Source organism: Panicum virgatum, chromosome 8K, assembly GCF_016808335.1.
Source record: "Panicum virgatum strain AP13 chromosome 8K, P.virgatum_v5, whole genome shotgun sequence".
NCBI classification, from domain to species: Eukaryota; Viridiplantae; Streptophyta; class Magnoliopsida; order Poales; family Poaceae; genus Panicum; species Panicum virgatum.
The window spans coordinates 12,753,006-12,778,296 of record NC_053143.1 but is presented as its reverse complement, the minus strand read 5'-3'; the positions used below and the strand labels follow the sequence as shown (position 1 = coordinate 12,778,296).

The window sequence follows — 25,291 nt, the reverse complement described above, 5'->3', positions numbered from 1 at the left end:
GCCTTGACGACGTTGCCACCATCAACCTGTTGGGTTTGATGGAATTAGATCTGACCAATATTTAAAATAGCAAACTAAGGCATTTAGCGGTTGCTGTTTATAGAGGTTAAGAAAGGCTATAGTGGGCTATAATCTATCTAACCTATTTAGCGGTTTTGTAAATACCATGTGTGGAGAAAATTGACAACTCTAACTAACTCTATAAGAGAACTTAACTTTTTATTCACTATAACTTAATATAACACAAGACCCTTGCACTATGTAGCTACCATACCATAACAATCTTGCTATCTCTTATTTGAGACCTCTTATGCCACGGTATGCCAAGATGGGAGGAAAGCACCCCTATTTATAGGACTTCATGGCTCATATGATTTTGGCATGTGTTCATCCTCTACATATTTTTTTTATAAATTAATTTTAGAATTTTCCTCATACCAATCAAATCATACAAATATCTAATTTCTAGAGTATTCTATATTTCATCATAAAGCATGGTAATCATAGTTCATGTATACTCTCTAATCTTCTAAAAACTTCTCACAATTATTTATGCATTTTTAATTTATCATCATGTATAAATCTCAGTATCCATAATGTTTGGAGAGGTTTTGAGAACCCCCCGGAAAAAAGTCCTCTGCGGCGGTGCCGCACCGTGCCTCTGGTGCGACACCGCCCAGGATGATGACGCGTGTCCTGCTTGTCCAATCGGAAAGCAGGTCCGCCCATCTGCACAAGCTTGGCGCGATTCTGTCATCGGTTACACAATCACACAGCTCGACAGCTTCCGCCGTTCCGCAGAGCCGAGCCTGAGCGATGAAGCCAGCACTTGTGGATGCTCATGAGTCATGCTAGTTGTCCATGGTTTCCGCAACAATTTTGAGCGGTCAAGCTAATTATTAACATTGTTTTTTGACACGTGTCAAGAAAGGTGATTTTGAGAAGGGAAAGTGGCCGATTTGAAAGAAACTAAAAGGTGCACAGAATCAGAATCGGCCGATGAAGTGCAGCCGATGAGGTAGAATGAATATTCCGTGAAGATGCTGATCCACGCGGTTTTGGTGATCGGCCGATGAAGAGGTTGCCAATGAATCAGAGGAAGAAAAGGAAATCCAAGCTCTACAAGGATTTTGATAATTTGGTTGTAATATTTAAATAGTTTATTTTTAGAAAGTCTTTTTTTAGTCAAGTAATATGCTTGCTGTGATCGGTTAGAACTTGTTAGCGTAGACTATAAATATCAGTTGTACGGGACCGAAAAAACTTAATATACATCCAATACAACAAACACTTTACAATTCCTTTGCACTTTTTTGGTGACTTGGTCTTTCTTTTTTTTCGACGAGTTCTTTCAAGTTGATCAATGACGTCTCACATTCGAGTGACTTGGTTTGCTGGTGAATTTTTATTTTACCGAGTATATTTGAGCTTTAGCTACCAGGCGTACTGTTGTGGCTTCATTCAAATTTATTCAAAAGTTATCGAGTTTATCAAGGCTTTGATCTCGGGCGCATCCCTGTTTTCTCGTCTAGATTTATAAATTTTTTCTATGTTTTTGGTCATTATCACATCTATCTGCTTAGAAGCATATTAGATCGGCTTTAAGTTTATAATAACACTTTGTTATCTTAAAAGCCGGTTTAGATCTGTTTTAAGTTTGCATCATTTGAGTTACACATTCGTAGTTTAGATCTTGTTATACACGTGCAATCGGCTACCCCAAGCTGATCTTGTCGTTTTCTGCATCGGCTGATTCTGCCGACGCGTTTGTTTACCACAAGCTTGCATTCCATATTCTTTTGTCGTCTTTTGTATCGGCAGAGTCTGCCGGTACGTCTGTGTGAGAGATATTCGGGGCTTTTTTTTCATTTTTGTATTTAAAAAAAATTAAAATTTCAAAAATATATGGCGGTTTCGAAAAATTTCAAAACTATACCCCTGTCGCCCCCTGCCTGGGCGACAGGGGGCCTGTCGCCCACTGGATGGGCGACAGGACCTAAATGTAAAAAAAATACATTTAGGTCCTGGCACCCGGGACACATTAAACAGCAAACTTGTAAAATCGATATAAAATTATAGAAAAATCGGAAAAATACAAACTCAACTGTTCTGGATTCTATGAAACAAGATCTACAACTTTTGTTATATAAAGTTTTTCATTTGATCAATGTATCTTGCTCTATTTTAAATACTAGTTTAATGCACTTTTATTTAAATCTCAAGATCCATCCTTTGGATGCATGTCATCTTTGGCCAGAGTGTTGCATATGGTAAGCATAGGCTTGTACAAAATTGGTAGATCCAGAAAACATTTCTAGAATAAGTTTTTAAATTAAATCTTGCAATATGTCTAGTTCAAATGGGTTATTTATCCATGCTGCTATACTGAGTTTTAGAAGCCATAACTTTTACAGTACCATTATTTTATTTCCTAAGAGTTATAAAAAAAGTTTGGTAAATTTTAGATAAGCACAACTAGACCAAATGAATTATGACTAAGGTAAATGCACTAAATCAAGAAAAATAGTTCTTGTACCTAGAAAAATTTGAAATAATTCATTTGGTCTAGTTGTGCTTATCTAAAATTTACCAAACTTTTTTTATAACTCTTAGGAAATAAAATAATGGTACTGTAAAAGTTATGGCTTCTAAAACTCAGTATAGCAGCATGGATAAATAACCCATTTGAACTAGACATATTGCAAGATTTAATTTAAAAACTTATTCTAGAAATGTTTTCTGGATCTACCAATTTTGTACAAGCCTATGCTTACCATATGCAACACTCTGGCCAAAGATGACATGCATCCAAAGGATGGATCTTGAGATTTAAATAAAAGTGCATTAAAATAGTATTTAAAATAGAGCAAGATACATTGATCAAATGAAAAACTTTATATAACAAAAGTTGTAGATCTTGTTTCATAGAATCCAGAACAGTTGAGTTTGTATTTTTCTGATTTTTCTACGATTTTATATCGATTTTACAAGTTTGCTGTTTAATGCGTCCCGGGTGCCAGGACCTAAATGTAATTTTTTTTACATTTAGGTCCTGTCGCCCATCCAGTGGGCGACAGGCCCCCTGACGCCCAGGCAGGGGGCGACAGGGGTATAGTTTTGAAATTTTTCGAAACCGCCATATATTTTTGAATTTTTTTTTAAATATAAAAATGAAAAAAATCCGATATTCGGAATATCAGCCGAAACGCTTTCGAATTTGACTTTGTTTCATCCCTTATCAATTACAGGTCAAATTGACTGGCACGCTTGGTTGACTTTCCGGAGCTTGGCGAATACTTACCCTCAAATTTCAGTGTGTTAAAATTTAGGTGAACACCAATACTTTCGAAGATACTTTGTGCCACGAATTGGACTATCGAAGGCCAGGAAAAAATACGAGACTGAGGTCCACGGTGTGGGAATACAGAACGAAAACATATTCTAATGTTTAGAATAAAATCCTAATAGCAGAGCAGGCATGCAGTATTGTAGTGTGAAGTTGCATATAGATGCTAACTCGATCAGTTTAGCATGTTTCCTAGGAAGAAAAGGTAAACACTAAATCCAACTGAAACTACGGTCTGTAATTTGCAACTGCAGCTAGATCTGGTTAGACTCGAGCAGCACGAGCACGACGTCCGCTGAGCAAAAAGATCGTGGCTTGATTTGATTGTTTCTGCAACGGCTTCCAAACGTAGCGGCTCGGGACACAAGGGCTCCCCTCGGCTCAGCCTGTACGGTGCGTGTGCGGCGGCTCCTAACAATGCACAGATGAGCGTGACTTGATTGGTCACGCGTTGGCATCCTAGGCGGTGTCGCCCCAGAGGTGCGGTGCAGAGAATCCCCCCCCCCCCCCCCCCCCCCCCCGATCTGCCCCTAGCCCCGCCTGAAGAAGTCCTGCCTGCAGAGGTAACCAATGCCCCTTCAGAAAATACCTGATGTTGGAAAAGTGACCAGGACTTAAGATTTTCAAAGTCAGAGAACCACTCCTGTTCCGGAGGCCATCCGGGAAAGAGGCCCACTAAGCCACTGCCATGGCAAACTAATTATGTCGCCCCCTTAGTCTTCTCAGCTTACATAAAATTCAGAAGTTTTCTGTACATGATAATATCTCATATCCAATTTAATTTGATGATGGGTCTACAAGTGGTGCGGTAGAAGGTATAGGAGGCTGTTGCTCTGCAGTCTGCATCTACAAAGTGGAGGTACTAAATCACTTCACGTGTCAAAACTGTTAACTAACGGTAAGATTGTGCAAACACCATAAGCAAATGCATGGTTTGGACACGAAATTTGAGATTAGAGATCCTTTTTTTTAAAATAAGTAGAGATCCATTTTCAAGCCCCAAAATAAGAGTAGAAAAGTGGTTTTCACGCTGGGGGTTGTTTTTGCTCGGTGAAGGTTTTCACGTGGAGATCGGTTTTGGCCGGGTTTCACTTTGTATTTTCACCCTCTCCAATTAGAAGTTAATTAACCAAAAAGCGTGCAAAAATCTTGCTCAACTGGTAAGGCTCCTTGTGGTGGAACATGCTCACCAAGGTTAAGTTCTCGATTTGACACTGACGCTTGCATTTTTTTGATTTATTTCAAGATTTAACTAGCACTATTCTTTGAGTGCTAGGTGACGTGCTGGATAGTATCTGCCGGCTTCAGTTAATTTCGAGTATCTGTCGGCTCAGTTTCTCGGAGGTGTTCATAGGGGTAGGGTTGCATGCTTATGTTCATAGGGTAGAGTATGCGTGAACGTATGCGTCTGTATTGTGTTTCACAATTTTTTTAAAATAATTTAATTAGTATTTTACTCTCTCTATTCCAAATTATAGTTCGTTTGACTTTTCTTCCATAAGTTTGACTCGTCTTATTCAGAAAAAATTATACAAATATAATTAAATTTAAGTTATTTAAAAAATATTTATTAATCAAGCAAATCAAAACAAAAATATGAAATTGTGCACGATTTTTTGAATAAGACGAGTGGTGAAGGTTTCAGTAAACAAAGTCAAACGAATTACAATTTGAAAAGGAGTTAGCAACATATTTTGCTACTTTTACACGGATATTTGGATTTTCATTTTGTACATATTCCTTAGCCTTCAAGCATGGAAGCAACGAACTAAAGCGGCAAATAATAAACGCGAAATCCCCATACCGTCCCAACGTGCCACGTGCGCTCGGCTTCACCGACACCCTCATCCTTACGCAAACCTAATGGCAAATAAATAATCCGGGAAATCAAAAAGAGGAAAAGGAAGACGAGCCGAGGCTGGCCGCTGGCCTCTCGTTGCCTCCCCCGCGCCCCGGCGGCCCCCGTCCGGCCATCCGCGGCCTCCCTCCCCTTCCCCCGCTTCCCGATTCCAGCTCGCAATCGCAACGCCGCCGCCGTCGCTGACCTCGCGCGGGCACGAGCCGATTCACCACCGCTCGCGCCCCTCCTTCCTGCATCCGCGCAAGCGCAATCCCTCCCCTTCGCTAAGCTGTTGGGATAGATAGGCCTAATAACAATCTGACATAAGCACCGCCATTGTCTCCGCCCCGCGGAGGAGGGCGGCGCCTGCGCCATGGCGTTTCTATTCGGCGCTTTCCTGGGCCTGGTGGTGGGCGTGGCCGTGGTGATGGCGTTCGCGCGCCTCGAGAACGCCCGCGCGGAGCAGCGCCGCGAGCTGGTACGAGCCCGCGATCCATTTCCCCCCGCCGTCGTTCTCCGATTCATCGTTGCGTTGCGAGCGCTAATTTGGTTCGGTTCGGTTCGATTTCGTGGGTGTCGGCTGGTGATGTGGTTCCTGGATTTCTGGAGGTGCCTTTCTGAGGAGCTGTCTCTCTGGGGCATCTGTATATGCATATAATTATTGCTAGGATTGGCAAAACTTTGCTTACCGTTCCCAATTGGGAGTCTCTTTCATGAAATTCGCCGGCATGGTGGAATCATGCAATCAGCTGCTCTTTGAGAGGTCGATTGGTCTTTATTGTTTTCTTGTACTGCACTGTGGGTTGATGATACTGATTGTCTTTTCAGCTCCACGTGATTCTGACCCTTATGTTGTGATTAATTGCACTTTCAGTTTTCTTTCCTTGAACATGCAGATAGTTGTGTATTTTATATTAATAGAGAGAAAATACAAACAACCCGTACTTTTGATTGAGTAGAACAGAGGGGTTGTCGTGCTGAAAAAAGTTACATGATCACTGGTAAAGGATTGGACACAGCTATTAGAATGTAACCGTGGTGAATATGATTTTATTTTGTTTTGAAGTTTGTTTATCTCCTTTTGCCCCTTGTAATATGCTTGGTTTGCTTGCATGGACGAAAAAACAAACAAATGGATTGTATGTTTAGATGCAGTAGGCTTCTTTGGTTTGCCTGTTTGTTCGCATGGCCTATATCAAGTGTTATTGTCCATATGCTAAAAAAGTACACGTGGCCTGCCCTCGTCAGGATTTGAAATATCCTTTTTCTTGAAAAAAATTAGACCACGTTAAGATTTTTGTTCACCACTGAAAAACTTAAATTATGGAGAAAAATATATGAAACTTTAACATTATGGTTGAAAATTTGGGTACAAAAACTAAGGAAAAAAAGAATAACATCAATGTCTGAACTGTAAACTAATGTAAAAGTACAATGTTTGTTTGGGCCTAATAGACGCCTTACTGCCGCAGTGGTTTGTGCTCTTTGAGCACCCAAAAAGTTTAGCTGGTTTTGAGTGTTACCTGAAAGGTTTGATGATTCCACCATTTTCTGTAGCCCATGTTCTCATTTTCAAACCAAGTAATCAAGTATGCACATTTCCACTTGGATATTCTCTTTCTTAAAGTGATAATTAATGGTTCTAACGTTGCTTGTTATGGCAGCTGAAATTATGCATGTCGAGTAGTCTATTGTGCTAATCTCAGGAAATTAGATGTGCACATAGACATGTTTGTGTCATATTTCAATGATAATTGTGTTTACGCACCGACGCCTAAGAAAACTAATGCCTCATGTAAAATCAAGAATTTGATTATTATTCTTTCCTGAGAAAAATGTATGAGGATGCTCTGTAGACTATATGGCTTAGGCTTAGTATGCAATATGTATACATGTCCCGTACCTGTGGAATAAGTTGGATTTTCAAGAGGAATCTTCATCGCTTTTGGCATGGATTTGGATACTATAGTTGGCAAATGAACCCTGACAAAAGATTGTTCAACAAATGCATATGTCATCCTTTTCTCCATTACATGAATTTCAATGAGATGGATTTTATTTAGATCTATTGTTTCTTTTATCACCTGAATGCACCTTCTGAAATTACCTCTTATTTAAGCGGAACACAGAACACATAGCATTATGCCAAAAAAAATTGTATTCGGATTCAATGAATGGTTTCAAACTCAATCTACAAGCAATGGGTGGGCCCAAAATTTGCAGAAAACATATGATTGCTTAGCTCATTGCGAAACAAATGTAGAAATTATCTACTTAACTGAACATCCAAAGAAGGAATATGTTGTCTAGAAATCTTGAAATCATTTCAAATTCCTCAAGTGCACAAAATACTTGTCATGAGGTCATCGCTCATGTATTCTGAACAGAACAGAACAAGTCCTAAGAAAATAATACATTGTAAACTATGTTTTGTACTAATTAGAAAAATTCAGCTGTGCATTCTTGGAGTAATCCATAGCCAGCATCTAAAATGCTAGCATTAACGTCTTCAAATTTCATATCTAAGTTATCCTGGACTATATGCCAACTCAAAATCATTTATCATTGGCCATTAGTATCTAAAAAGATTGCCTGAATTGACAATATGAGATTTGTTGCAAGATTGATCATGGAATACACCTCTGTGTTGCATATTTTCAGTGATTTATATCAATACAACTGAAACAAAGCGCGTTCCTAGTGTTGAACCTCCCACACAAGGTGGGGCCCAGGGAATGGAATTTTGCTTAGTTTTGCAAGGAGGCTACTTTGAATCAGACCTCCAGGCCACAATTAGAGATACTTTACCACTGTGCCAGGCTGACCCTTTCTGTATATGTTAAATCTTGGGGACATCTGAATGTTGAGAAGTTACTTATGTATGTTATTGTGTGACAGAGCTGTTTTTCATGGGTCTTTGATTGCCCCTCTGAAAGAAAAGCTTCAAACATCTCTGTCTTAGTGGTTTCATGCTTAACTGAATTTTTTGTCACCTACGAAGTTAATGGCATATATCGTGCTCATTATGTCAAGCAGTCACTTTATGTTACCTTTGTATATTTGTTTTTCACATTGCTCTTAATTTAGTGTTGCCAATGCCTCATGCACACATATTAAGAACTAATTATATTTTCGATTCTACCCCTGCATTAAGTTCTCATTTTCTGCACAAGCATTGGTGCTATGCCTCAAAAGGCAGTCAGCAGTCATTTAGCCATGCTATCAATTTTCTTTTTATTAATTACCTTTTGGCACTTTTTACCCATTACTCCTACTTAATTAACACTGATGATGTAGGATTTTATATTGGAATCCTAGAATAACGCCATAACTGTTGTTTCTTTACAAATATGTCTTCCTAGAAAATACTAATGTGAGGATGAATGGAGTACTGCTATCCACTTATTCTTACCATTACCATGCATGTTTTAGAAACTGCCATATATATTTTATGCCTGATTTAATTTATTTCCACAGGCTGCTATAGTTGCATCTTTCTCAAAGTTGAATGTACAGGATTTGAGGAAACTCATCCCACCTGAGTTCTATCCATCATGGGTTTCATTCACACAAAAGCAGAAGTTGAGTTTTTACTAATTCTTGCTGCCAACCTTTATGTTCTTCAGTACTATTGATGCTTATTGATACTGATACTCTGATTTTTAATCTGTACAGCTGAAATGGCTGAACCAAGAGTTAGTAAAAATCTTTCCATTTGTCAATGAGGTACCAACTTTTACAGGATCTATCAGTCACAATGGGTGCTCTGATTTTTCAAATCTGTACTAACCTTTATGTTCTTCAATTCCACACTTTTGATGTCAGCTGAATTATTTAACTCTTGAATGAATTTAGTTATTGGTAATGGAAGGCATAATGAAGGCAAATGTGATTGTTGTAGGCTGCATCAGAGCTGATTAAAGCTTCCGTGGAACCTGTTTTTGAGCAGTACAAGTCATTCATTTTGGCTTCCCTCCATTTCTCAAAGTTGACGCTTGGTACTGTTGCCCCTCAGTTTACTGGTATGACCTCTTTAGTCTTTACAGAACTATGGATTTTTTTCATTGTTTTTAATTTTTATCTGTGGCCTTCGGTTTAGTACTCGTGCTTTCTTGTATGTACTATTGTACAAACTATCTTCTTTGTCCAGTACCTATTTTTAATTATTTTTTGAACTGTAAGCAGTAAGCTGGAGCAGATAGACTGACCTGTTTTCTTAATCAATACTCTACATTTTGACAAATATATAAGAATGCTTTAAGTCAAGTATTATTTGTCAATCAGACCTCTGGACAATTGGCCAAGCATCGTTTCATATATATTAGGGAAATAGGGACATATAGTTGTTGTACATGACTTGCAACCCAAGCATGTATGGCTATATAATTAATGGTGATCCAACCCTAAGGGTGTGTCGTGTTTCCCATCTCTTTCTATCTCTCTACTCTAGATGGTATCACGAGTCTGGGTTTTACCCTTCTTCATTCACTTACCCCCCTTTGCTATAGATACAAAAACCAAGGAGGCAACGAGGCATTATCAATCAAGCAAAAGAAACAGGTTTACCTCACCCTGTCCCCTGCCTACCAATACTGTTTATGTGAACAGTACCTCATCCTCTGCCTCCTTCCTCCAGTAGGCTACCATTGACCGGTCACACCACCCTCCTTCAAAAGCCCCTTTCAATCACTATTCCCTATTCCCTACACCAGCATGTGTCATTGAATGTGTGAAAGGCCTCTAGCCTAGTGGTTAAAGCACCTGACTTGCATCCAGCAGGTCAGAGAACTCCCCATGGGAGGAAATTAAATGGGTCTGGATTAAAAAAAAAAGGTTCCTCATCGGCCGTTCTGAGTTATACGTGTAACTACTTTGGCCCACATGTCCTGGGCATGTGCCACGTCCAGGCAGCCGGCCTTCGGGGCCTGTTTGATCAAGCCAGGAAGATCAGCTTCTTAGTGCAAAGCCATGGGGACAGTCTTTTCCCCCGATGATCGAGTGTTTTTGTATCCATGCATATGACAGCCACATTCTCTACAGCTATTTTGATACTTCTGAGAGACTGAGACTGAGACTGAGACGGTGCTCTCAGGAACAAGCGCATGAGAGCTGCGTGTCATTGAACTAGAGAGAGAAAAATAGTCCCCATACAACTGCCATCTCTCATACGGGGACCAATATGAGAGATGGTTTACATAAACAAAAAATCGACTACTCTCAGGAACATATCAAATATCAATATTGAAATGTTTTATTGCTTTTTTTTCTGTGGTCCTACCTATTGTCTGGTTGTGTTAGATAATTATTTCTGCTCGTCAATCTGGATATTTCTCTGTAGTCTGTATTACCAGTTTTAGCAGCAGGAGATATTCCTCAATTTTCTTTCTTGATTACTGACAGATGATATTTTTCAGGAGTTGAAATCTTGGAGAGTGATGATTCTGCAATCACCATGGAACTTGAGTTGCAATGGGATGGCAATCCCAATATAGTACTTGACATCCAAACAACACTTGGAATTTCTCTTCCTGTACAGGTATTTACAGTAGATATAGCATGAGAAGGGTACATAATTATGGTCCTTTCTGTTACTAACCTTAGGATTTCAGAGTCTGAGATGTCCCGCTAGGGGAGATAGATATGTACAGAGTCCTCATGGGCCATATGGGCCTCCAATATAGATGGGCCTTGATATACTTGACACCCCCTTAAAACTCAATGTTAGCTAAAGGTTTACGTGCTGTGGTTATTTTTTACACAGACCGGCCAAAGGTTTGGTGGCCCTTGAAGTCAGTAGAAGTTAGCTACTTAGAGGTAACGGTAGTCATTTTTTGTAATGGATGCAAATGCACTGAAGTCCTCTTTAACACATTCTTCTTAATGCAATGACATGTAGTTCTTCATGTTTGTTTTTTCTTTTGCCACGGACCTACAGTTCCTGTGAAAAAAAGCAGGAAACAGTTGTGCTCATACAAACGTGATCTGAAAACTAAAAACATATGTGGTGCTCTAATTGATCAGAATGGCTGTTTTGTTTTGTTGGTGCCTCTTGTTCGGTTTCTTCTCTAGTCTTCGCATATTACATTTGGTTTCCATTTGCGGTTCATGCAAGTGAAAATGTTGTCACAATTGTCTGAGATGCGCAGTTGGGCTATGCTTGACGTTCTGTGGAAAACATTTTTTGATCATGGTATAATTATATAGAGTACCAAGTATATGCTTGAGAATTTTTCCATGTTTAGGTGAAAAATATTGGATTCACAGGAGTACTTCGCCTTGTATTCAAACCTCTGGTGGCTGAATTCCCGTGTTTTGGAGCTGTTTGCTGTTCTTTAAGGGATAAGGTAGCACCATTTCTTTCAGATGTAATCCTCTTAGAAATGACTCTAGTAGATTGCATGATTGGCATTAGTTTGAGTGCAGAGCAAGGTGGAATTTACCCTCAAGGTTATTGGCGGCGAAATGACTGCTATTCCAGGAATCTCTGATGCAATTGAGGTTGTTTTAATATGTCGTCTGCTATCATTTTAGTATATAATTCTGCACAAATTACATTCATTGAACAATTCAAGGGACAATACGTAACACTATTCAGGATATACTAACATTGCCAAATATATTTGTTGATCAATTCAGGGGACAATACGTGATACTATTGAGGATACACTGACATGGCCGAATCGCATTATTGTTCCAATTGTACCTGGAGACTATAGGTAATTCACATCACAAATAATCTGGAAGTATGTATGTTTGTCTTCAGATTATTCAGAGTACCCATTTTTTCAGTGATTTGGAGCTGAGACCTGTTGGGGTATTAGAAGTGAAACTTGTGGAAGCTAGGGACCTGAAGAACAAGGATCTCGTGGGAAAGTCGGACCCTTTCGCTGTGTTATACATACGTCCATTGCACGAGAAAACAAAAAAAAGCAAAACAATTGTAAGTGGATTGATTTGTCTTATTTAAGGCAGATGAATGGCATCCTGACTTTTTTCTTCTGCAGAACAATGATTTGAACCCCATCTGGAATGAGCACTATGAATTTGAGGTCGAGGACATATCTACACAGCACCTGACTATAAAAATCTATGATGACGAAGGGCTCCAACCATCAGAGATCATTGGTTGTGTTCGGGTAGACTTAGCCGATCTACAGCCAGGAAAAGTGAAGGATTTATGGTTAGATCTTGTGAAGGACTTGGAAATTCAACGGGACAAAAAACCTCGTGGTCAGGTCAGTTCATGAATTTATCATATCTTTTCCTAGTTTTGATACAGGTTACTTATATGTGAGTTCTCAATGAATGGATATACTAGGCGCTGTTAGATGTATATGTATCTTTTGTAGTTTCCCCGTTGTATAAGGGGTTTTGTGCATATTTCCTAATACCTGTACATGTATATATTCGGGCCTAGAGCCCTCATAATGAATACAAGTGCTATTCATAACATGGTATCACAGCCACAATTAGGGTTAGGACTTCCTCCTCTTCGTAATTCGAAATCCTGGTGTTGCACTTGCACCTTCTTTTTCGGATCTCCATTGAAGCTCTCCTCGTGTTCTTCGTTCTTGAACATCGGAGCTTCTTCATCTTCGATCCGTTAATATTTGCTGCAATTTCCGCCACCTCCCGACTGGTGCGGATCTGCGCCGGGATCTTCCACCAGGAGCACCGCCCCTGGACTCCGCCCGCCCGCCAGGACACCCGCGCCGCCGTCGGGATCCTCCATCACCAGTCGCCATAAGATTTACAAAACAACACTGCTCCTACTTAGTATATTACCTTTCCATTTCAAAACTGGACAAATGATGATAGTACTCCCGAATCCAGTCGAACTTTTGGCTAGCACTTACCTGAAAGCTTCTGAGATGGGTAGACAGGCTGAGATTGTCGAGGCCACCACCAGCTTTGTTTACAATCTCCTTATGACGCCACTATTAGGGACTTTACTTGAGAGGAGGGAGAGAGGGATGGTCAGCGGCCATTGTGGCAGCTGCGCAAGGAGAGAAGCGCACAGGAGGGGGAGGAGGAGCTGAAGGCTGAGAGCTTTAGGGTTAACCCCTTCCCTTCTTTCTTGATTTAATTGGATACATGGGGCCTCTATTAAATAGAGGAGACTCGACTTGACTCGTAAGTAATCTAATTTCTAGACTCTTCCTAAACCCTAACATACTCTTCAAGGTAGGAGGCAGCCGCCTGGGCCCTTCTTGGCCCATAGGGCTTGCTGGGCTAGTAGGGCCCCTTTGGAGTTTGGATCCTTACAGCCACCTTCAAACTAGGCAAAGTGTTTTGACTGTTATGCACACTAAAAATAGTGTTGTCACTTAGGCTTTGTACATGTGTTCGATGTTATATGCATCTTCAAAGGTTTCTAGACTGCACTGATATGCTAAGATAGGAAGATACTTTATGATGATTGGGTGGAGTGGCACACTTAACTAGTTTAGGCACCTAGACTTGCATTGTAATGGTTTATAGGGAGCTATATAAGCAAGTGAACAAGGCCATCAAAATGCCAAAAACAGTCCTACGATGGACCAAGGCCAATTCATACTAACAGTCCTATCACACTACCAAGTGCAACTAGCCTTTAAAACTCCATTTTTTCCGCTAACATGATGGAGATATTAGCGCCATGTGCTAAAATACTAAGGCTAGCTTGGGTCACAATGTTCCAAGATCATGGGATGAAACTGTTAGATAATTACTCATGCTCTAGCTTGTCTAGGTTCTACGCCGGTAGGGGCTCTTGCTCCTGCTCAGTCAAGGCTGCCTCTTCAATGTTGGGCGGCAAATACTATTGTGTATAGTAGCAGCTGCAATTGGCAGCATGGTAGCAGTAGTGACTAGTAGTAGCAGCAGTAGCTAGTAGTGGTAGAGGCTGCATAACACTATAGCGCCTTACTTTGTAAATGCTCACCTTGACTACTTGTGTCTATAAAAGGAGAGAGCAGTTGCAGCTCACAGATTAAGCAGCTCCACTTCGTGTGCTCTTCCAGAGTCCTTATTCCTCTCATCTTTTCCCTCCACCTGCAAGCAAGAGGGTGTTGTGTTTGAGGGAGTGCCAACAAGTGGTATTCAGAGCTTGAGTGTTCGAGCTTGGTGGCCATGGCTTCTCTGGATCGTGAGCATGTGTGCGGGCGTTCTCAGGAGCGTGGCCGTGGGCGCCAGACGACGTACGTCGTGAAGAAGACGGTGCGGGACGTCGGCGGCTCGCAGTACCCCATGCTCACGTGCACGAACTACGCCGAGTGGGTGGTGCTGATGAAGGTGATGCTCAAGGCGAGGCGCATGTGGGCGGCGGTGATTGTGGGCACCGCCGACGAAGAAGATGACCAGTCGGCCATGGAGGCTATCCTCAAGTCCGTGCCGGCAGAGTACGTCGTCTCGCTCGGCGCCAAGGACTCCGCCAAGGAGGCATGGGAAAGCCTGGAGACGATGCGGCTAGGCGGCGACCGCGTGCGCAAGGCGAAGGCGCAGCAGCTCAGGCAGGAGTACGAGGCTATCGCGTTCCGCGATGGCGAAGCCATCGAGGACTTCGCGCTGAGGCTCACTTCTCTGGTGAGCTAGCTAGCGTAGGTCGGCGTCGACATCGGCGAGGAGGAGGCGGTGGCCAAGTACCTGTGGGTCGTGCCGCCCCGGTTCGCGCAGATTGCGCTCAATCGAGACACTGCTCGACATGAGCACGCCTCGATCGAGGACGTCATCGGGCGGCTCAAGGAGGTCGAGGACCGCGCGGAGGCCCCCACCCGCATGACTGCCGGCGGCCAGCTACTGCTCACGGAGGAGCAGTGGGCAGCGCGCCTGCGCGAGAGGAAGCAGGGGGAGGGCTCTATTTCGCGCAGCGGCGGCGGAGGCGGCGCGCGCGGCAGGCGGCACGGCAAGCCACGGCGGAAGGCGGAGGGCGCCGGCAAGGACGGCGGAGATCGTGCCACCGACAAGGATCGTTGCCGCAATTGCGGCAAGATCGGGCACTGGGCCCGCGACTGCAAGGAGCCGCGGCGCCAGGAGCGGGCGCATCTCGCCCAGGATGACGAGGAAGAGCCTGCGCTGCTCATGGCGCAGATCTGCGCCATCAACATCGAGGCAGAGGACCGCGGCGGGCACGTCGAGCTCGACGAGTCGCGCTCGCGGGTCAACCTCGGGCGAGCAGAGGTGGAGGTAGAGGAGATGTGGTACCTCGACACCGGCGCGAGCAACCACATGACCGGGAACTGCGCGGTCTTCTCCGAGCTCGACACCGGAGTCGTCGGCACCGTAAAGTTCAGGGACAACTCCGGCGTCGACATCCAGGGGCGTGGCACGGTCGTGTTCTAGTGCAAGAATGGCGAGCACAAGGCGCTGACGGATGTGTACTACATCCCCAAGCTCCGGAGCAATATCGTCAGCATTGGCCAGCTCCACGAACGAGGCTGCCAGGTGCTGATTGACGGCGGCGTGCTCCGGATGCGACGATGCGGCGTGGTGCTGGCACGCGCGCTTCGGCCATTTGAGCTTCGATGCTCTGGCCAGAATGGCGCGGCAAGGCATGGTGCGAGGGCTGCCACTGATCGAGCATGCCGGCGAGCTGTGCGACAGCTGCCTTGCCGGGAAGCAGAGGAGGCTGCCGTTCCCGAAGAAGGCGAGCTACCGCGCTGGCAACACCCTCGAGCTCGTCCACGGCGACCTCTGCGGGCCAATCACGCCGGCAACGCACGGCGGACAATGCTATTTTTTGCTCCTGGTGGACGACTGCAGCCGTTGCATGTGGCTGCACCTGCTGTCGAGCAAGGATGAGGCGCCAGCGGTGATCAAGGAGTTCCAGGCGCAGGTGGAGACGGAGACGGGGAAGATGCTGCGCGTGCTGCGGACGGATCGCGGCGGCGAGTTCACCTCGGTCGAGTCGGCCTCTACTGCGCGGGACAGGGCGTTGAACGCCACCTCACGGCGCCGTACTCGCCGTAGCAGAACGGCGTCGTGGAGAGGAGGAATCAGACGGTGGTCGGCATGGCTAGGAGCTTGCTGAAGGCCAAGAAGATGTCGGCGGCGTTCTGGGGCGAGTTGGTGAGCATGGCGGTGTTCATCCTGAACCGCGCGCCCACCAAGAGCCTGAAGGGCACGACGCCATTCGAGACTTGGCACGGGAGGAAGCCGGACGTGTCCTTCATCAGGACATTCGGCTGCATCGGGCATGTGAAGAAGACGAAGCCCAACCTCGCCAAGCTGGAAGACAGGAGCACTCCCATGGTGATCCTAGGGTACGAGCGCGGGAGCAAGGCTTATCGGCTCTACGACCCGGCCAGCAGCAAGGTGGTCGTGTCCCGCGACGTCGTCTTCGACGAGGCGGCGTGCTGGGGCTGGGAGTCTGGCGTTGGGGAAGCGACGCCAGGCGGCCTGAGCAGCTCTTTCACCGTCGAGTACATGGTGTACTTCGGTGCGGGGGAGCTGGCTCACGACGAAGGGGAAGCAACACCCTCGAGCGAATCGCAGGGGACACTCTCGAGTGCGACATAGGGGGCACCCTCGAGCGAGTCGCAGGGGACACCCTCGAGAGCGGCACAGGGGGCACCCTCGAGCGAGGCGCAGGGGGCACCCTCGAGAGCGGCACAGGTGACACCCTCGAGCGAGGCGCAGGTGACACCCTCGAGAGTGGGGCAGGGGACTCCGATCTCCGCCGCAACGAGCACCGCTTCGTCGATTCGCTTCGTCACGCCTCCGCCGAGCGCCTCCTCGAACATCGACGCCGATTACTCCGGCGAGCCCCTTCGATTTCTCATGGTGGACGACCTCATCGGCACGAGTCCGCCAGGGCTGGCGGCTCGCGAGCTGGACGACCTCGAGCTGCATCTGGGCAGCGCAGAGGAACCGCCAAGCTTCGCCGCAGCAGAGAAGGAGGCATGATGGCGGCGGTGGAGGAGAATCGTACCTGGGAGCTGGTGGATCCGCCGGCCGGTTGCCGGCCGATTGGGCTCAAGTGGGTGTTCAAGGTGAAGCAGAACAAGCGCGGCGAGGTGGTGCGGCACAAGGCGCGGTTTGTCGCTAAGGGATTCGTGCAGCGTGAGGGCATCGACTTCGAGAAAGTGTTTGCGCCGGTGGCGCGCATGGAGTCCGTGCGCTTGCTGTTGGCGCTGGCGGTAGTGAGGTGCTGGAAGGTCTATCACCTGGACGTGAAATCGGCATTCCTCAACGGAGAGCTCGCCGAGGAGGTGTGCGTGCAGCAGCCGCCGGGATTTGTCATCACCGGCGAGGAGCACAGGGTGCTCCGCCTGCGCAAGGCCCTGTATGGGCTGCGTCAGGCACCACGCGCGTGGAACATCAAGCTCGACGCCAGCCTCGCATCGCTCGGCTTCACTAAGTGCGCCACCGAGCACGCCCTCTACACACGGCGGTCGAAGGGAGGCCTGGTGATCGTCGGCGTGTATGTCGACGACCTCATCGTCACCGGAGCTGAGCAGCGGGACATCGACGCGTTCAAGGAGAAGATGAAGTCAATGTTCCACATGTCAGACCTCGGTCTGCTCACCTACTACCTCGGCATTGAGGTGGAGCAGACCGGGAATGCCATCACGCTCCGCCAGAGCGCCTACGCGAGGAAGCTGCTAGAGCGGAGCGGATTGGGCGAGTGCAGGGCGTGCCAGACGCCCATGGAGGAGAAGGTGAAGCTGTCAAAGGACAGCACTGCCCCCTTGGTGGATGCCACGAGCTACCGGAGCATCGTCGGCGCACTGCGTTACCTCACGCACACGCGGCCGACATCAGGTTCGATGTGGGGTACGTGAGCCGGATCATGGCGGAGTCGCGGAAGGATCACCTCGCCGCGGTCAAGCATCTGCTCCGCTATGTGGCAGGGACGCGCGACTACGGGCTCGTCTACCCAAGGAGGAGCAGAGGAGAGCTGGAGCTGATTGGGTTCAGCGATAGCGACATGGCGGGTAACGTTGATGGACGAAGGAGCACGACTGGTGTGCTCTTCTTCCTTGAAGCGTGTCCGATCTCCTGGCAATCGATGAAACAGAAGGTCGTCGCGCTGAGCAATTGCGAGGCAGAGTACATTGTGGCGGCGACGGCATGTTGCCAGGGAGTTTGGCTGGGGCGGCTGCTAGCAGAGCTCACCGGAGAAGAAGCTCGGGCACCCGTCCTGATGGTGGACAACCAGTCCGCCATCGCCTTAGCAAAGAACCCCGTCCACCACGACCGGAGCAAGCACATCGACACCAAGTATCACTTCATCCGTGATTGCGTCGACGGTGGACAGATCAAGCTTGAGTATGTCGAAACAGCTCGACAGCTCGGGGACATCCTCACCAAGCCACTTGGGCGCGTTCGACTTACAGAGTTGAGGACCAAGATTGGAGTTGAGGAGATCAAGCAAGAGCAGTGCAATTAGGAAAAGAATTATTAGATAATTACCCATGCTCTAGCTTGTCTAGGTTCTACGCCGGTAGGGGCTCTTGCTCCGGCTCAGTCAAGGCTGCAGCTAGTAGTGGTAGAGGCTGCATAACAGTATAGCGCCTTATCTTGTAAATGCTCACCTTGACTACTTGTGTTTATAAAAGGAGATAGCAGCTGCAGCTCACAGATTAAGCAGCTCCACTTCGTGTGCTCTTCCTGAGTCCTTCCTCTCATCTTCTTCCTCCACCTGCAAGCAAGAGGATGTTGTGTGTGGGTGAGGGAGTGCCAACAGAAACAACATTGTTGGATATAGCCGTGATAAATGGAAAATAAATAGAATTGTAGTTTCAGTAATATATATGTTCTTTCTTTTTATATAGTTATTGAACTTTGAATAAAACTTTGATAAGACGTAACAGTGGCATTCTCAATTTTTTCTTGCAGGGAAGCTAATGATTTTGCATGTTTGCTTATTCTCAGGTTCACCTGGAGCTTCTCTACTACCCTTACGCTAAACATGAAGGGGTTTCCAATCCTTTTGCTAATCAGATTCAACTGACTTCTTTGGAGAAAGTTCTCAAGACTGAATCTAATGGATATGATATTAACCAGAGGAAAAATGTTATTATGAGAGGAGTTTTTTCTGTAACAGTTATATCTGCAGAGGACTTGCCACCAATGGACATTGGTGGCAAGGCTGACCCATTTGTTGTCCTGTACTTAAAGAAGGGAGAAACTAAAAAGAAGACAAGGGTTATTATCTTTCTCCATCTGAGAGTTCTGCTTGTCCATATACTTTTCCACCTTGACACAGTGACACAGTGTAATATCCTTGCAGGTTGTGACAGACACGCTATATCCAATATGGAACCAGACATTTGATTTTGTGGTAGAAGATGCACTGCATGATTTGCTCATGGTGGAACTATGGGACCATGATACATTTGGAAAGGTGCACTCGATCTCATCTTTCATATTTTTTGTATCACTTGAACTCCCTGCCTTGATTCTTTATGGTTTTAATATGTTTTTGCCAATTTGCCCTGTGTTCATCTTTTTTACATTTAAGGGTAATGATGTTTGTTTTTGGTGTTCTAAACTAGATAAATATCCTGGTTTTCCAAGTCAGAAAAACACTGTAGAGACTACTTGACATATTTATTGCTGTTTATGCAGATTCTGTCTTGTTAACCTTGCTTAGTTTTTCTTTGATTAATCCTTCAAATATTCTGTCAAATATGCAACAAATGGCCAGTTTAGTGCTTTACTGACCGATTATACTTTTTTAGATAAACAGTGACTGATTGTACTAGTCGAAGACCTATTGCTACTGATTTTTCATTCCGTGGTGCTCATTGTACAGTTGAATGTGAAATCGCTGACTTACCTGTTTAGATGGAATATAATTGCTCGTTGGATCTCAAACTTGGTGCTTGGTCCTGTAATTCTCATGTTCTAATATTACCTGTTTATGTTGCAGGATTACGTAGGGAGGTGCATCTTGACCCTCACAAGAGTTCTACTGGAAGGCCAGTTCCAAGATACCTTTGTCTTGCAAGGTTCCAAATCTGGAAAGCTGAACTTGCACTTTAAGTGGATGCCACAGCCAATCTACCGTGATCGTGAACGGGACCAGTGAAATATGAATATACCTTAAATGGAAAGGAAGATAAACACATCATCCCCTACGATGGGCCTGTACAGCAAATCCACAAACTTGGAGCCACACGGTTAAAATCAAAGAACAGATCGACCTTCTATAGTTTCCCCTAGACGATGGAGATGCATGAACCCGATGAGAAGTAGTACTTGACACGGGTGACTTGTGTTAGATCCAATGTTCATTTATGTAGACTGATCCTTAGCATAGTCAGTTGTTAAATGTGGTGTCAATGAACTAAGCCTTGTATGCTGCTTTTGTGCGTATTAAAAAAAAATGTGCGCAAAAGTTAGTTCTTACGTTTGATTTTGTTCCTGGTTATGCATTAGGCAGAAATTGTTTGTGCATTATGCAGAATTTTAGTCTTGAAGGGGATGGAGTAGCATTGCCAAAAATGTGTGAAAAAATCGTTTACGCATTAGGCAGAATTTTATCAACAGTTTGCAATGCACTTGAAGCGATATGTCCCACAATTAACAACAAGATCAATGCTGCAGAAATGTAGAGCTTCGTGTCATGATAATTGAGTTAGTGAATGGAAAGAGTACTGGGCCAGAACCCACAACACGCATACATAGCCCAGAAGCAAAGAAAACAGCCCAGGCAGTCTCTTCAGGGGCATTTCTGTTCGGCAAAAACAAAACCCTCACACACCTTTATATAAGCCCGCCTAGGGTTTATGTTGCCTCGCCTCCTTCCCCTACCCATCCCCCGCCACCATAAATCCCCACATCTCCCAGTCCTCCCTCCTCGAAGGAGGCCGTCCGAGGGAAAGGAAGGTGTCGCCCCCAGCCGTGCTCTACTTGCTCTTCACCAAGTCCACGCCGGAGGATGTCGCCGAAGCTTTGTACCCTATCGCGGCTCTTCTTCGCCTACATCGGGCCCAAGTCGAGCCATCGTCGCGCCGGAGGACGTCGCCGAAGCTTTGTACCCTGTCTCGGCTCTTCTTCACCTACATCGAGCCCAAGTCGAGCTGTCACCGCGCCGGGGGACGTCGCCGAAGCTTTGTACCCTGTCGCGGCTCTTCTTCGCCTACATCGAGCCCAAGTCGAGCCGCTGCCTCAACTCGTCCTGCGCCGCTTAGAACGCCCGTAAGTCCTCAGTGAGCGTCGTGCAGCCTTTTCTTGCTGTCCGGCGCAGGTTTGTCTCGCCAATGAACCCACAATAGTTTAGACGCCACCGTCCTATCTGTGCGCTGGCCTTCGTGCCGAGTTTTCTTGTAGGGACCTTGCCACCGCACACTGGCAGCTCACACACGCGCGTAGCCTTGCCATGGCTGGAGCGCGCCTTATAGCTATGCGCCGGCGCCACCATCGCCCTGCGCCATTGCCCAGGCTGTGCTGTCGCGTCGCGAGCGCCATTTGGCGTGCGCATAACCCAAACGAGCCACACGAAACCTCTGACCACTCTCACGGTCCATGGTGAACTCAGTCCACGAGACCTCTGACCATCCCTTTTCCAATAAAACCCCTGGAATCTTACACGGAACCCCCTGGTTTTGTCGTTTTTGCATGCTGGTCCTTTCTAAAAAATATTTTGAATCATGTAGATCTTATATGCTGTGTCCTTTAACTTTATGCTTGGTGCGATTCGTTCGGTTATATGGTTGCCCGTGTTGATGTATTGAATCATGTAGATCTGATATGTTGTGCCTTTGAATCTCCTATGTAATTAAATATAAACAATTTTTCAGGAAAAGAATATGCAACCTGTTGCTGAAGAAGCTCTTGATAGATGTATGCACTCGTTTGTCCTTATTAGGGATAATACAGATCTCGATGCCTATTGCACTGGCTGTGTGATTAAATCTAAAGTCATCCTATGATCTGGTAACAAAACCTTGATTATAACCTCATCTGAGTTTGTTCAGGGTCGTGAGCACAACGTGAATGTTCTTTTTGCTTGGGGCCTACGGTTCTTAGGATACATGAGTCATTTTCTGTGTTGTCTATCAATTTCTATAGTGAATGTGATGCTATTGACCTGATTGAAGATGATATTGTGTTGGATAATTCACGATGCTTCATGAGTGTTCCACTTGATCATTACGCAACTCGCTTTGTCTTCGCCTATGCTACATGTGATTCAATTGAGTCTTATGAAATGGAACGTTATAGAAAATTTGTGCCAACTTTAACGGACTATTTTACAGTCAGCTGCAACTACCTTGTCAAGATTGCCACTGGATTGAATAGATTAACAAATGCTCTAGTGTTTTTTGCAACTGGTTAGACACAAGGAAGAGCCAGAGGAATTATTTTGCAAGATGTTCGGCATGCAAGAGAATGTTCTGGCCGTGAGTTCAAGGCTATCCTCACGGCAATTCATCTTCGCCAAGTCTTGACCCACCCCCACGTCAGCCACTACCCCCACCCCCACGTCAGAGGGGGCGAAGAGGAAGAGAGGAAAGAAGAGCCAGAGGTAGAAGAGTCCAAGAGGAGGTAGAAGAGTTCACTAAGAGAAAAAAATTTCACCATAACTTAGTACAACACAAAACTCTTACACTCTTTATGTGGCCACCTTATTAATATAACACTACTACTTTATATGACAACCATACCATCTTCTAATTGAGATCTCATATGCTAATATGTTATAGTATGACAAGAGGGGAGGGGAGCACCCCTATTAATAGGACTCCATGGCTTATATGGTTTTTCCACGTGTCCATCTTCTAAACACTTCCTACAAAATATCTAACTCTAGAATTTTTCTTATACTTATCTAATCACACAAATATCTATTTTCCAAAGTATTCCATATTTTACCATGAAGCATGGCAACCATGGTTCATACATACTCTTTAATCTTCTAGAAGCTTTTTACAAATATGCATTGCTATCTTCAACAGTATTGAACTTCATCATTTACAAAACTTAGTATTGGGTGATTCATGTGTTTTTTTTTGTTCAATGCTTAGAATAAATTTCACGCCAAAGGCATGCCATCCATTATACATAAAATAATTTATGATTGTTATCTACAGTAATTTACAGGCGTGCTTCATTAGCTAGATAGCTTGCAAGAACTTCGATTCTTCTTCCGTACAAAGCTTTTGCCATGCCCCTTCATCTTTGTTTATTCTATGTTTATCTCTGATACACAGCAAACAAATAAATTTTTAAATTATTTTGATATTTAAAACTCATCTTTATTTGCACTTATCAAGCATGGGTTTTATTAGAATTTGGACTACTGCATTATGTTTTGTCAAACAAAGGCTCTGACACTTTAATTGCATTTTCTGACTTTTATAGTAAAAGGAAAACCATCCATGGTGGTCAGCCTAATAAGAAAAGCATTGTCATGAATTCATGACTCGCATGCTGCATTCCAGAAGGAGGATTATTCGACCCATTTGAAGCGCCCCGACCCGAAGATCAAGGCTAAACCATGTATTAATTACCGAATAAGGTCTCCGGCATAATACATGTTACATCAAGTGGAGTCCAGAGTCATACAGAGCTTTATTTAACACGTACATGAGGAGTAAAGTGACAACACAAAGCTACACAGAACAACCATAGGATAACAACTAGCATAGCGACATGCAGGACTAGCTCTTCATCCATCACGGCTCCACTCGATCAGCTTGGGTGCGGACACGATCTACTCGTAGTCTTCTGGCACAAAGTCAGGATCCTCTGGAGAAAGATCAACAGGGGTGAGTACAAAAGTACTCAGCAAGCTCCACCTCACCCTACGGGAGGGGAAATGACATGCACGACGCATAATAAGCACATTCTACTAATAATGCAGCTAATGGTATGCAACTCTTCCCGACACAACTCACAATAGGTAGCTCACTAGTTGTCAGGACCACACCGTAGCCTGTCCATACCGTGGACACGGACCATTCGAATGGATTATACACTCTGCAGAGGTCGTACACTGTACCCACACGCTCGGCTGCCCGAACGGACAACCGACATAGCCGACACCCAGCCGTGGTCACGCCCCAGCCCGGCCGCACAAACCCTCGGGCCCTGACCCCAATGGTCTATACCCGTAAACCATCCCTGCGACCGTCAGGCTAACCAGTGGGATTAGGCTAAGTCCGGCCCATACCGGAACCTGTGGTCGTACTAAAGCAAGCTAGGTGAGATGTCAAAACAACTCGGTCCTTATGGTTCACCAGGGCAGCAACCATCCCTCAACATGTCAACTCGAGCCTACCACCACGGTAGCACTCACCTGCCAGTCTACCACCATGGTAGCGCCGGCTCCAGCATACCCAGCTGCCCTGGCCTCAGCCAGATCCCTTCGTATCATATTCTCAGTTCTGGATATGCATGACTACTCAGATGCATGCATGAGCACACTCAATCACTCAAGTACTGGTATATGTAATCGATCCTAGACCCAGGCTACAGCTAAACGTCCTCACATGGATGCAACCGCTCACGTAGGGGTCGATGAAACTTGCCTTCGCTTGCGTACGCGTCGTCGGCGGCGGCTTCCTGCTCGTGGTACGGGTCTTCTGGCTCCTTGGCGGGCTCCTCCTCGGTCACTCCGTGATCTACGGGCGAGAACGGCACAACCGGCAAACAAACACAAGCAAGCAATAAGCTCAAATGGAGATGAAAATAGGAGGAAAAAGAGTTACGTGAAAAGGAGTTGATATGAAGGAGATTTTGAGTTTACAGTATTGATTGGTAGAATGATTTGGATTAAGTGCTCACGGCCTGGGGGTGTTTTGGGCCTTTATTAGTGGAGTTAATGGTCGGGGGAGCTGCCTGCCATCTCACCTTGGCGTGGAACAGCTCGAGGAAGAGGATCAATTATTGGAGCTTCGTTTCGTGAGTGAGTTGGGCTCGGGAGGAGTGGTTCAGCTGGTGGAGCGAAGCGGCTCGGTGCGCTTGGGCTGGTGACGGGGCTCGTCACGGCCTTGCTCCTTTTATAGGCGAGGAGAGCAGCAGCGGCGTCGCGCAAGGACGGCGACGGCGTGGGCTGCGGTAGCTCGCCGTCAACGCGAACAGTGGCAGCACTGAAGGCGTGAGCGCCGAGGCGGCAAAGCCGGCGAGGGCGCTGCAGCGGCGTGGGCGAGGTAGGGACGCGGGAGTGGGCGACA

At 45.6% G+C, this 25,291-nt stretch overlaps 1 protein-coding gene across 1 annotated transcript; it reads left to right on the top strand.

The window, feature by feature from the left end:
* The first annotated feature begins 5,248 nt into the window (after positions 1-5,248).
* On the top strand, positions 5,249-20,615 carry LOC120643969 (synaptotagmin-5-like). Its single transcript, XM_039920483.1, has 13 exons — positions 5,249-5,664; positions 8,664-8,768; positions 8,862-8,912; positions 9,088-9,208; positions 10,601-10,722; positions 11,429-11,530; positions 11,610-11,684; positions 11,823-11,902; positions 11,976-12,126; positions 12,191-12,421; positions 19,041-19,313; positions 19,399-19,512; positions 20,041-20,615. The coding sequence occupies exons 1-13, from the start codon at positions 5,560-5,562 to the stop codon at positions 20,197-20,199; spliced, it is 1,689 nt and encodes a 562-aa protein (XP_039776417.1). The 5' UTR covers positions 5,249-5,559; the 3' UTR covers positions 20,200-20,615.
* Positions 20,616-25,291: the final 4,676 nt, after the last annotated feature.

What these genes read in the sequence shown, in the direction of transcription:
- LOC120643969 (XM_039920483.1), top strand. Translation starts at nt 5,560, where the DNA reads ATGGCGTTTCTATTCGGCGCTTTCCTGGGCCTGGTGGTGGGCGTGGCC. An exon ending in GAATTTCTCTTCCTGTACAG is followed by an intron (nt 10,723 to 11,428) that starts GTATTTACAGTA and finishes TTCCATGTTTAG; the next exon opens with GTGAAAAATATTGGATTCAC. An exon ending in GCTGTTCTTTAAGGGATAAG is followed by an intron (nt 11,531 to 11,609) that starts GTAGCACCATTT and finishes GTTTGAGTGCAG; the next exon opens with AGCAAGGTGGAATTTACCCT.